This window comes from Symphalangus syndactylus, chromosome 6, assembly GCF_028878055.3.
Source record: "Symphalangus syndactylus isolate Jambi chromosome 6, NHGRI_mSymSyn1-v2.1_pri, whole genome shotgun sequence".
In the NCBI taxonomy this organism is placed as follows: domain Eukaryota; kingdom Metazoa; phylum Chordata; class Mammalia; order Primates; family Hylobatidae; genus Symphalangus; species Symphalangus syndactylus.
Window position 1 is genome coordinate 128731292 of NC_072428.2, and position 13812 is coordinate 128745103.

The following is a 13812-nucleotide window of genomic DNA, read 5'->3' on the forward strand; positions in this document are numbered from 1 at the left end:
GACAGTATCTCCTCCACACCCAGGGCTTTACAACCACCTTTTCTACAGTCCAGAGAGGTGGAGATCATTACTTCCATTTGGCAATGAGGGGAAGGAACAACTCCATTTCTTTCCTGAGGGCACTCATGATAAAGCATCAAAGTTGGGACTCAAGTACACCGTCTGACCTTAGCTATCATTCTTTTGCTCAATCTCATTAAGTGAATATTGAGCATCTAATATGTGCCTTCCACTGTGCTGGAAAAGTCATGATACTGACATGGAAGGTGACACAGAAGCTTCCTTTTAGGTTTGAGCAATGCCGCTTCCATGAGCACCAGTCAGCTTTACCACACACAGGGCACGTGGGCACTTAAAAAACAGGGTCTCATCCAAAGCATAATTTTGAATTTAATCAGCTCTTTTAGAACTTTACTAACAATGAAAATTTAGAACTGGCCAGATGCGGTGGCTCACACCTGTAATCCCAGCACTTTGGCAGGCCAAGGCAGGCGGATCACTTGAGGCCAGGATTTCGAGACACCAGCCTGGCCAACATGCTGAAACCACGTCTCTACTAGAAGTACAAAAATTAGGCATGCATGGTGGCGGTTGCCTGTAATCCCAGCTACTCAGGAGGCTGAGGCTGGAGAATTGCTTGAACCTGGGAGGCCAGAGGTCACAGTGAGCTAAGATTGCACTGCTAAACTCCAGCATGTCCCTGAGATAGAGTGAAGCCCTGTCTCAAAAAAAAAGAAAAAGAAAATTTAAAATTAAATAAGATACTATTATTTTGTAAATTGTAAAAGCACTAAAAAAAGATAATTATGCTTAATTCTATCAGTATAGTTACCATAAAGATAATAATCTACATGGATAAAGTCCATTCAGACAAAACAGTCAGTGGGGCCGGGTGCTCATGCCTGTAACCCCAGCACTTTTGAGAGGCTGAGGTGGGAGGATAGCTTGAGCCCAGGAATTCAAGACCAGCCTGGGCAACATAGTGAGACACCCCCTACCCATGGCAACTCTACAAAAAACTAAAAAATATTAGCTGGGCGTGGTGGTACACACCTGTAGTCCCAGCTAGTCAGGAGGCTGAGGTGGGAGGAACATTTGGGCTTGGGAGGCTGAGGCTGCAGTGAGCTGTGATCTCGCTGCTGCACTCCAGCCTGGGCAAGAGTGAGACCCTACCTCTCTCTGAATATATGCAAACATATATATCTTGTTTATCATATATATCATATATTATATCTATCTTGTTTATCATATATATCATATATATATCTTGTGTATCATGTATATATATAAATATCTTATCGGACTCAGGAGTTTGCTAGTGCAGGCACTTAAGAAATGACTAATGACTTTGGTGCCCACAGAGCCAGGGAGTAATGGGCCAGACCTCTTGGTGGTTTCCCTCCCAGCACACCATTTTCTGAACTTGTCGAAGCCTCCAAATCTCTTTCTCCAGTTACTCCAGCATAATGTGCATTGACAGTAAACAAAGTCCTTGATGATGTCATGTTGTCACACTTCATTTCACAGGATTTAGCATCCAGAGAGCCATACCGGGGCGGCCATCCCTCCAAACAGAAAACATTGTCTCTTCTTCCTCAGTGAAAATTCATGAGAAAGTTCCTAAGCTTGTAATGCTTAGCCCTAGACAAGGAAAAATGTGTTTGAGGAAGGAGGAAATGAGAAAATAGAATATGCATGATCCTTCTCTGGGATTAGTTTGTGTAGCTCTATTGTTCAGCTTTGGCCTATAATTGTCAGTAGTAAATGGTATGGAATAATTTTTTTTTTTTCGAGATGGAGTCTTGCTCTGTCACCCAGGCTAGAATGAGGTGACTTGATCTCGGCTCACTGCAACCTCCACCTCCTGGATTCAAGCAATTCTCCTGCGTCAGCCTCCCAAGTAGCTAGGATTACAGGCACCTGCCACCACGCCCAGATAATTTTTTATTTTTAGTAGAGACAGGGTTTCAACATATTGGTCAGGCTGGTCTCGGATTCCCAACCTCAGGTATTCTACCCGCCTTAGCCTCCCAAAGTGCTGGGATTACAGGCGTGAGTCACTGTGCCCAGACCGGTATGGAATAATTTTCAGTAAAACAGCTGTTTTTTTTTTTTTTGAGATGGAGTTTTGCTCTTTTGCCCAGGCTGGAGTGAAGTGGTGCGATCTCGGCTCACTGCAACCTCTGCCCCCCAGGGTTCCAGCGATTCTCCTGCCTCAGCCTCCCGAGTAGCTGGGATTACAGGCACCTGCCACGAAACCCAGCTAATTTCTGTATTTTAGTAGAGACGGAGTTTCACCATGTTTGCCAGACTGGTCTCAAACTCCTGACCTTGGGTGACCCACCTTGGCCTCCCAAAATGCTAAGATTATAGGCGTGAGCCACTGCACCTGGCCGAATAAAGACATCTTAAGGAAAAAGTGAATGACTCAGATGTTTACTTTCTCAAATACAATATTTAAAATATTGCAAGAAGACATCTGTTTAGCATTCTCCCCTCATTTGTCAATTATTTTATTATTTGAGAATTAATACCCCACACGAAGACAATATCACTTGCCAAAGTCCTTCCTCTGACGTGGTTAAGTCGTATCAAATCCACAGGCTGATATCCAAATAATACACAGCTCCATGCTTCAGCTGAGCCAAGAACAACCTTCCTATTGAACGCCTTGCGGGGGTTGATATCAAAGACGAGACTGAACTTCTTTCCTTGGCATGGAGACCGCCGCGGGAGGTGCAGCCCTCAGCCTACTCCTCGGCTGTGCCATCCAGGATGTGTTTAAAGGAGAATGGAGAAAACTTGTAACCATCCCCGACATAGAACTTGTTCTGGAACTCAACCCTGTTGTTGCGGGGAGGGTGCGGGGTAAGAAATGGGAGATTGAAACACATCAGTTAGAGGCTGGAAGGTGGAGGGAAGGAGGAAGCAGAGCATTTGTAAAATCAAGCACAAGGTCAGAAGGGTTGGCCACGGCAGGCACCCAGGCTGATGGCTGATGGAGAATCCTGAGGATTTTTTTTTTTTTTTTTTTGAGATAGAGTCTTGCTCCATCACCCAGGCTGGAGTGCAGTGTCACAATCTTGGCTCACTACAACCTCCGCCTCTCAGGTTCAGGAGATTCTCCTGCCTCAGCCTCCTGAGTAGCTGGGACTATAGGCATATACCACCATGCCTAGCTAATTTATATGTGTGTGTGTGTGTGTGTGTGTGTGTGTGTGTGTGTGTGTGTGTGTGTATAAAAATATATATAATATATATTATATTATATATATTATACATATTTTTTTTTTGAGACAGGGTTTTGCTCTTATGGTCCAGGCTGGAGTGCAATAGTGCAATCTCAGCTCACTGCAACCTCCGCCTCCCAGGTTCAAGCGATTCTCCTGCCTCAGCCTCCCGAGTAGCTGGGATTACAGATGCCCACCACCACGCCCAGCTAATTTTTGTATTTTTAGTAAACACCAGGTTTTGCCACGTTGGCCAGGCTGGTCTTGAACTCCTGACCTTGGGTGATCCACACACCTCGGCCTCCCAAAGTGCTGGGATTACAGGTGTAAGCCACTGCACCCAGGCTATGAATCTGAAGATTTTTTAAGCCCTTCTCTCATCTGTCTCTTACCACCTTCCCCTTCATTTCCTCCAGGCCTCTCTGCTTGTGGGCTTATGGCCACAGCATAACAACTCTTCCCTCATGGGATGAGCTTCCCCACCCCCATGACAAGCCAAGACACCCTTACTGTGCAGCACTCTCTCATGTCATTTTCCATTTCCAGCTAATTCTAAAATGTGGGACTCACATATTATAGAACGCAAAGGCCCTTGAGTATCGCTCTCTTGCCCAGGCTGGAGTGCAGTGGCTTCATCTCGGCTCACTGCAAGCTCTACCTCCCGGGTTCCAGCCATTCTCCTGCCTCAGCCCTTTGAGTAGCTGGGATTACAGGCATGCGCCACCACCCCAGCTAATTTTGTATTTTTAGTAGAGACAGGGTTTCTCCACATTGGTCAGGTCGCGAACTCCCGACCTCAGGTGATCCGCCCGCCTTGGCCTCCCAAAGTGCTGGGATTACAGGCATGAGCCACCACACCCGGCCTCATTTATGTTTTATTAAGTTACGGAGTTTGGTTCATCTCCTCAGTGACATGGAGGGGAATGATGTCATCATGGAGGGGAATGATGTCATCATGGAGGCAGGGGATGCTGTGGCTTTCCTCACTCAGTACATGAAGTGTAAAGGATTCTTTACGAATAGTGGCCATAGAGGGAGGAAGAAAACATCAGGGCAAGCTGGGTACAGTCTCTGCAGCTGAAGGGCATGCACTGCACACTCAGAATTCTTGGTTGAAATGTAACTTGGAAGACAACCAGAGGCCTAAACATGTTTCCATATTCATCAACCTAACGACGGCTGATTGTCGCTGGATACATCTGTGCATGTCCAGGGCTCCCTGTGAGCGTCTCCCTCCTGGTGGCACCCTCCTTCTCTTTCCACTTTTGAGACCTTCATACCTTGTTGGTATAACTCTTCTACTCAACAACAAGAGCCAAACATCCCAGATTCACTGGGTGCAGTGGCTCACGCCTGTAATCCCAGCACTTTGGGAGGCTGAGGCAGATGAATCACTGGAGGCCAGGAGTTTGAGACTAGCCTGGCCAACATAGGGGAAACCCATCTCTACTAAAAATACAAAAATTAGTTGGGTGTGATGGTGCATGCCTGTAATCCCAGCACTTTAGGAGGCTGAGGCGGGTGAATCACTTGAGGCCAAGAGTTTGAGTCCAGCCCAGCAAACATGGGGAAACCCCGTCTGCTAAAAATACAAAACTTAGCTGGGCGTAGTGGCAGATGCCTGTAATCCCAGCTACTCAGGAGGCTGAGGCAGGAGAATCGCTTGAACCCCGTAGATGGAGGTTGCAGTGAGCCAAGATTGCGCCACTGCATTCCAGACTGGGCAACAAAGTGAGAGCCTGTCTCAAAAAAAAAAAAAAAAAAAAAAAAGCCAAACATTCCAGATTTTCTAAGCATGTCTTCCCTGAGCCTATCTCAGACACCACCTTGCCAATACTTGGAAGTGTCACTTGGGTTAAAGCCAATTGTAATAACAAATGAACACTGATCATCTAAAAGGGAAGGAGTAAATGAGAACTAACATATATGAGTGTCTGAATGAGTATGAATGAGTGTGTGTGTATACACATATATTACATCATTTAATATTACACCAACAGATGACTAAACTAAGGCTCCAAAGAGGTATGTAAGCTGCTAAAGTCACACACAGCTCACGATCTGAACCCAGTCGGCTGGCCCCACAGCCCACTCCCTTTCCCAACACCACATCGAGCTTCCACGGGACAACCATCCTTACCAGTGCAGTCGCAGGGCGTGCAGGAAAGCAGAGAGGCCCTCCATGATCAGAAGGATGGCTACTGTCAGGACAGCAAATACGGCAAAAATAATAAAAACCCCGACGATTCCTCCCCAGCCTCGCATCTGAAGGCCGTTGTTCATCACCATAGTCCAGAGCACTTCAGACAGTTCTGCAAGGTACGAGAAACCACTGGGATTATCTTGTAAATGCATATTGTTATTTATTGTATTTTCTCATCTTTTTAATTAAAAAAATATATATTTTAAATAGAGACAGGGTCTTACTCTGTTGCCTAGGATGGTCTCCAACTCCTGGCCTGAAGCAGTCCTCCTGTCTCAGCCTCCCAAAGTGGTGGGAAATCAGGCGTGAGCCACCACATCCAGCCCAGATTATTATTATTTTATTATTATTTTTTTGAGACAGGTTCTCACTGTGTCACCCAGGCTGGAATGCAGTAGTGCAATTATGGCTCATTGCAGCCTTGACCTCATGGGCTCCAGTGAACCTCCCACCTCAGCCTCCTAAGTAGCTGGGACCACAGAAGTGTGCTGCCACTGTCTGTTAATTTTTTTTTTTTTTTGAGACAGAGTTTCACTCTTGTCGCCCAGTCTGGAGTGCAATGGCGTGATCTTGGCTCACTGCAACCTCCACCTCCCGAGTTCAAGCGATTCTCCTGCCTCAGCCTCCCAAGTAGCTGGGACTACAGGTGTATGCAACTACACCCAGCTAATTTTTGTATATTTAGTAGAGATGGGGTTTCACCATGTTGGCCAGGGTGGTCTCGATCACTTGACCTCATAATCCACCCGCCTCGGCCTCCAAAGTGCTGGGATTACAGGCGTGAGCCACCGCGCCCGGCCACAGCCTCTTCTTTGACCAGGAAGTGGTTACGTGAGTGTTTGCTTTACAAAAATCCATTAGGCTGAATATATATTTTATGCAGTTTTGTAAACATGCTATATTTCAAAGCAAAAATGTTTTTAAAAAGATTAAAATCCTAAACATATTTCAAAAAATGTTTAGCTAATATTTATTCAGTCACTGCAATCTACAAGGGCACATGCCAGGTACTGAGTGCATGAGCTGAATTCAGCCTCACTCAGGAAAGTGGCTCTTTCCACTCTTTGGTGGTCATGGGTCCCCTCTGGAATCTGAAGAAAGTCATGAATCCTTTCCCTAGAAAAATGCACACAGAGACGCCCAACAACATCTTATACGTAGTTTCAGGGTATTTACAGAAAGCCTGAAGTTCAGCCACAGACTCCAAATTAACAGCCAAGTCAGAGGAATTCAAAGCAGCTTACACATATTATCTCAGTAAGGCCCGTATCAACCCTACAAATTAGGTTTTATGACGCCCATCTTATAGATAAGAAAACTAAAGCTCCGAGAAGTTCAGGGGCAAATGCCACACGGCCCCCTCTGGCCTGTTCCTATGACACCACCACCCCCTTCACTTCCCTACCCCTTACCTCCTCAGCTGTTTCCCACACCCCCAGCTCTAAAGGTCTTTTCTACACATTTCTTACATGCCCACGGAGTCTCTCAAAGGCTGACAGTCAGGGAAGGTTTTAAAAGGCCCTGAGGGGAGTGAAATCCAAGAGGAGGGAGGTCATGGATGGGTATCAGAAAAAACCCAGACTCTTAGCTGAGTTCCTGTCCCCAGCGAACTGCCCTACAAGGGCTCTCACTGTCCAAGCTACGCAAGTATGGGTCCATGCTTAGGTGTCCCTGGTCACAGAGCACATGTGAATGCTTCTTCCCTAGTTATCATGCCCAACAGCCTGGGACACGCACCGTGCAGGGAAATACCATCATTACATCCTTGGCTTGAGACTTGAAGGCCCCTGCTAAAAGGTCACAATGATGTGGCCCAGAGAGATAGAGGCCTGTCACTTGCAAGTGGCTATCAGAACATGATAAAAGCAGAGACATGGAACGCAAGGAAGAGGACCCCTGTTTGCTTGCTGCCTCCCAAGATCTGGTTTTCTGCCTGCTACAGTGATGCAGAGTCTTTCGTCAACGGGAGCAGCTTCACCCCCATCTAGTTAGACCCGTACCTGAGATTTACAGTAGAAACTCCAGTGTTTAGCATTCGTGTGATCTTCACAGTTCAGGTTATGTTCGTTTCCTTGCACAAACTCACATATGCAGACTTTCACGTGCACACAAATGCTTAGATGCACACACTCAGCCCTGAGTGTACCCGCAGCACAGACACCCACAAGCTTGTCTTACTCCTGTGCACTGATGTGCATTCGTGTGAAGTGGCTATCCCAGGACTGTTACCCACTTCGTTCCTTTTTTTTTTTTGAGACAGAGTCTCGCTCTGTCATCCAGGCTGGAGTGCAGTGGTGTGATCTCGGCTCACTGCAACTTCCCGCTCCCAGGTTCAAGTGATTCTGCTGCCTCACCGCCCCCCCCCCCACCCGAGTAGCTGGGATTACAGGTGTGTGCCACCACACCCAGCTAATTTTGTATTTTTAGTAGAGAGGGGGTTTTACCATGTTGGCCCAGCTGGTCTCGAACTCCTGACCTCAGGTGATCCACCCGCCTTGGCCTCCCAAAGTGCTGGGATTATAGGCGTGAGCCATCACGCCTGGCCCCGCTTTGTTCCCTAAAGTGGATCTCAGCGCTTCAAGTCATCAGTGGTGCTAATGCTGGTCTTCAGCTTCAACCTCAGCAGTAGTTTGAAGGACTTGGGTCATACCAGGGACGAGTCTAAATAAGACAGGAGGAATTTTGGCCTGAGGACACCCCAATACATAGTGCCAAACTCTGGCCCAGGGACCTGAGATTTAGAGGGTAAGTTGTTATTACAACAGAGTTTAGCCTGGCCTGACTGGTACAAGAGGCTAACTACTAGCACCACTGATGAAAGCTCCGGCACACAAAGGTTAAATTTCTTGTGTAAGATACTCAGCCAAAAGTGGTAGAAAAGGAACCAGAATTTAAGTCAGTGTTTTAATTTTCTTTCCCCATTCTTCAACATTACCTCTTTAAGCAATAGTGTTAGTATGGACTGGAAGCCATGTCTAACAGGGACTTCTAGAATGACCCAGTGGGTGAACCATGCCAGGCAGCCATGAACCATATGGGTTTTTGGGAATCAAATGACCCCCTCAGTGTGTGCATGGGCTGGCCAGAGGACACCCCGACACATAGGGCCAAGAATACCAAAACTCCTCCTCCTGTCTTATCTAGACTCAGCCCTATTATGACTCAAGTCCTCCAACTACTGCTGGGGTTAGAGCTGAAGACCAACATTACCACCACTGACTGCATGAAGTGCTGAGATCCACTCTAAGGAACAAGTGGGTGACAGTCCTGGTATAGCCACTTCACATGAATGCACAGCAGTACACAGGAGTAAAGACATGTGGCTGGCTGCAGTGGCTCACTCCTGTAATTCCAGCATTTTGGGAGGCCAAGGTGGGCAGATCACGAGGTCAAGAGATCGAGACCATTCTGGCCAACATGGTGAAAGCCCATCTCTACTGAAAATACAAAAATTAAAAAAATATATATTAGCTGGGCGTGGTGGTGCGCACGTGTAGTCCCAGCTACTTGGGAGGCTGAGGCAGAAGAATTGCTTGAACCAGTGAGCCGAGATCGTGCCACTGCACTCCAGCCTGGTGACAGAGCGAGACACTGTCTCAAAAAAAAAAAAAAAAAAAAAGACATGCTTGTGGGTGTCTGTGCTGCAGGCACTTGCAGGGCTGAGTGTGTGCATCTGAGCGTTCGTGTGCACGTGAAAGTGTGTGTATGTGAGTTTGTGCACAGAAACGAACACAGCTGAGCTGTGAAGATCACACGAATGCTGAGCACTGGAGTTTCTCCTGTAAATGAATAATCACACACTTTTACTGCTTTCTTTTCTATCCATTCAGCACACACCTTGGCCTGGCTTCGCTGTTCTAGGCATTATGCTCAGCGCCAGGAATGCTAAGATAAAAGTCAGGGTCTTTGCTCTCAAGGAGCTCACAGTCCAGTAGGGAGACAGGCTAATCAAGACAATTATAATTGAAGCTAGGTTAAGAGCATGCCCCAGAACCACAGGAAGGCATCTTCCAGACTGAGGGACTAGGAAGGAAGATTTCCAGCTGAGTTACGAAGGAAGAATTAAGTATTAGGTAGGGAGAGAGTTAAAGAAGGGACTATTTCAGGCAAGGGGGCTGCAGGGGCAAACACACAGAGGGGCCCAGGGAGTGCTGCATCTTCAGGAGATAGTTCTTCAGGCCAGGCACAGTGGCTCACACCTGTAATCCCAGCACTTTGGGAGGCCAAGGCAGGAGGACTGTTTGAGCCCAGAAGTTCAAGACAAGCCTGGGCAACATGGCAAAACCCTGTCTCTACCAAAAAAAAAAAAAAAAAAAAAAAGTTCGTCAAGTGTAGTGGTGTGTGCCTATAGTCCCTGCTACTTGGGAGGCCAAGGCAGGAGAATTGCTTGAGCCAAAGAGTTTGAGGCTAGCCTAGGCAACAAGGCAAAACCCTGTCTCTACCAAAAAAAAAAAAATTGGCCCAGGCATGGTGGCATGCACCTGTGGTCCCAGCTACTTGGGAAGCTGAGGCGGTAGAATGACATGAGCCTGGGAGTTCGAGGCCATGATAGCACCACTGCACTCCAGCCTGGGCAACAGAGGGAGACCCTCTCTCCGAAAAAAAAAAAAAAAAAAAAAAAAAGCGCTCCTCAGGGCCACTGCATATGAAATGGATGGGTCTGGAGCGCTGGTGGGGCACTAAGGAAAACTGACAAAAAACAAGACTGGAGAAGGACCCAGAGATTAAGACAGGGCTTACAAAGTGAATTGGTGAGTCAGGATTCCTGACGTTAGACAACCCCGGGGCTCGGATCTTTATCAAAATTGTATTTCCAATGCCTAAAATCCCAGGACTTTAGGAGGCTGAGGCAAGAGGATCCCTTGAGGCCAGGAGTGTGAGATCAGCCTAGGCAACATAGTGAGACCTTGTCTCTTTTAGATAGATAGATAGATAGATAGATAGATAGATAGATAGATAGATAGATAGATAGATATAGATAGATAGATAGATAAAGATAGACAGACAGACAGACAGACAGACAGATAGATGATTGATAGATACATAGATAGAATTGTATTTCTGGGCCTGGCCTGACTGATCCTGGACTGCTGTGAATTCACAAAGGTAGTGAGCACTTCCTGACGGTCAGCTCAGCAGACAGCCAAATGACTCCCAGCAATGCTCATAATCAAGGCAGGCCTTCTCTTAAAGGTCAGCATCTTGCAGAAGGGCATGGTAGCCTGAAAAAATATGTTCCCCCCTCCCCAAAGATGTCCACATCCTAACCTAATAACCTGTCAACATACTATATTACATGGCAACAGTGGCTTTGCAGATGAGATTAAGCTAAGAATCCTGAGAGAGGGGCATTATCCCGGATTATCTGGATATGCCCAATGTCATCACTAGAGTCTCTTTGTAAGAGGAAGGCAGAAGAGTCGCAGTCAGAGAAAAAGGAGATTTGATGCTGGAAGTAGAGGTTGAAGTGATGCAAAGAGGAGCCACAAGCCACGGAATGCAGGCAGCCTCGAGAAGCTGGAAAGGCCAGGAAACAAATTCTACCTGCAGCCTGCAGCAGGAGCACGGCTGCCCACGCCTTGATTTTAGGACTCTGGCTTCAAAAACTGGAAGACACCAAATTTGTGTTGTTGGGTTTTTTTTTTTTTTTTTTGAGATAGAGTCTCACTCTGTAGCCCAGTGTGGAGTGAAGTGATGCGATCTCGGCTCACTGCAACCTCTGCCTTGTGGGTTCAAGCAATTCTCCTGCTTCAGGCGCCCGAGTAGCTGGAGTTACAGGCGCCTGCCACCATGCCCAGCTAATTTTTGTATTTTCAGTAGAGACGGGTTTCACCATGTTGGCCAGGCTAATCTTGAACTCCTGGGCTCAAGAAATTAGCCCAAACTCTGCCTCCCAAAGCTCTGGGATTACAGGTGTGAGCCACCGCGCCCGGCCAAATTTGTGTTGTTTTAAGCCATGAGCGTTTGTGACAATTTGTTACAACAGTAGCAGACTATTAATATAGAGGGTGACCATCCCAGCAACGTGCAGCCAGACCCACAGAAAAGGCACCTGTGCCTGGGAAAGAAGAGCCATTCTTTTGGCAAACATCCACAAATAGCTCGGAGAAGTCACCTTTACTTCCAAATACATTGCACCTATTTCCTGGGGTGTTGGGGAGAGCTGACTGTCCCCCTGATGGGCTGCTCACTCACGTGCATGAGCCAGGCTGAGGGCCCAGAGCCGCAGGTAGGAGGCTGTGTTTGAAATGCAGCCCAGGCAGTACTCGATAGTGTGGATGGCTTGGTGGACAAAGATGTCTCCAAAGTTGAACTGAAAGACAGAATTGTTTATTTTACTTCATTGAGAACTTTCTACACAAAAGTTATTAAAAATGATGCAAAGATGAATAAGACATGGGCTTTGCTGTTCAGACACTTTCAGTCTAACTAGGGGAAAAGAAATAGTAATAGACTTAGAGAAAGAATTATCAGCACAAAGTCGTATGTTATGTGTGTATTAACTTTCCCCAGCAATAGCTGAAAAAAAAGCTCAAAGACGACAACTGGGTGGTAAGGGGAAATGAGATTTGTGCTGTGCCAGGAAGGCTGGGTAGGGATGTGACTTGAAGGACAAGAAATTGTTCCTAAGGAGGAAAAGGATCCCTGGTTGGGAAAAAAACAGGTAGCTGGGAATATCACCAAGTCAAGTTGGAAAGAAAACAATTTGGCTGGAACTGGGAGCTTGTTTAGGTGAGGAATAGAAGACAGTGCTCCTGTGTGGAAGTTTCTAGAAGGCAAGCTATGGGTAAAGTTGAAGAAACAACCTGGATTCAGTGAGAAGCCATAGAGGCAGGTTATTCTGGTAGCATCATAGTTTAGAGAAGAGACAGCCTTAAAGAAAAAAAAAGGACAATTTGGTTATGAGCTCAGTAACACAGGAAAGAAGTAAATAACAGAACAAAGACAGCCATGGCTGATTCTCCCCTCATGCTCTCTGATGTGACAGACGATTTTTTTTTGGGGGGGACAGGGTCTTGCTCTGTCACTCAGGCTGGAATGCAGTAGCACAATCACAGCTCACTGCAGCTTTGACCTCCCGGGCCCAGGTGATCCTCCCATCTCAGCCTACCGAGTAGCTGGGACTACAGGCATGCATCACCATACCCAGCTAATTTTTGTATTTTTTGTAGAGACAGAGTTTCACCATGTTGCCCAGGCTGGTCTGGAACTCCTAGCCTCAAGCAATCTGCCCGCCTCAGCCTCCCAAAGTGCTCGGATTATAGGCGTGAGCCACTGTGCCTGGCCATGGGGGACAATTTGACTGGTGCTGTACATGCCCTCAAGGTGCTCACAGCCTAGTCAGGAGAATATGTAGAAGGGTTCCCATGCCACACTCTGGGAAGCGCAATTACCAGGGCATGCAGTGGTATCGTGGGAACACAGAGAAGTCCCCTTACCCCCTCAGGGTCAGGGCAGCCAGGACTCTGAGGCTCCTAAGCCCAAGTAGATGGAAGAATGACATTGACAGAGGAGGTGGGCAGTTGGCTCTCCACATGCTGAGTTTCAGATGGCAGTGGGCCTTATCAGTAGACACTCTGCACATGGGAGCTCGGGTGGAATTACAGGGGCCCCGAAGAAAAGTCCAGGCTGGAAATGGACTCCTGAGACTGCATCTGCAGGAGGATGGAGGAGATCAACAAGGGAAAGATCAAGGAAAGAGGAGATCACACCTGTAATCCCAACACTTCGGGAGGCCAAGGCAGGCAGATCACAAGGTCAAGAGATCGAGACCATCCTGGTGAACATGGTGAAACCCCCGTCTCTACTAAAAATAAAAAAATTAACTGGGTGTGGTGGCGTGCACCTGTAATCCCAGCTACTCAGGAGGCTGAGGCAGGAGAATCACTTGAACCCGTTAGGTGGAGTTGCAGTGAGCCGAGATCTCGCCACTGCACTCCAGCCTGGCAACAGAGTGAGACTGTCTAAAAAAAAGAAAAAGAAAAAGAAAAGAAAGAGGAGCTCCCAGCCTTGGGAAACATCTTCATTCAGAGATAACAAAACAAGGCCGGGCACGGTGGCTCACACCTGTAATCCCAGCACTCTGGGAGGCCGAGGCAGGTGGGTCACTTGAAGTCAGGAGTTTGAGACCAGCCTGGCCAACATGGTGAGACCCTACCTCTACTAAAAACACAAAAATTAGACAGGTGTGGTGGCACATGCCTGTAGTCCCAGCTACTTGGGAGGCTGAGGCAGGAGAATTGCTTGAACCCAGGAGGCGGAGGTTGCAGTGAGCTGAGATCGTGCCACTGCACTCCAGCCTGGGTGACACAGTGAGACTCTGTCTCGGAAAAAAAAAAAAATGAGAGAGAGATGAGATAACAAAACAACAAACTGATG

The 13812-nt window shown here is 47.2% G+C and overlaps 1 protein-coding gene across 1 annotated transcript in view; it reads right to left on the reverse strand.

The window, feature by feature from the left end:
- Positions 1-2420: 2420 nt before the first annotated feature.
- The window catches only part of ATP6V0A4 (ATPase H+ transporting V0 subunit a4), a 63668-nt gene continuing 52276 nt past the window's right edge, over positions 2421-13812 (reverse strand). Inside the window, exons 18-20 of the mRNA XM_055284171.2 lie at positions 11629-11746; positions 5371-5542; positions 2421-2844 (exon numbers count right to left, since the gene is read on the reverse strand). Of these exons, the coding sequence (XP_055140146.1) occupies positions 2751-2844; positions 5371-5542; positions 11629-11746 (384 nt within the window). The 3' untranslated portion in view covers positions 2421-2750. The remainder of the gene's footprint in view (positions 2845-5370; positions 5543-11628; positions 11747-13812) is intronic.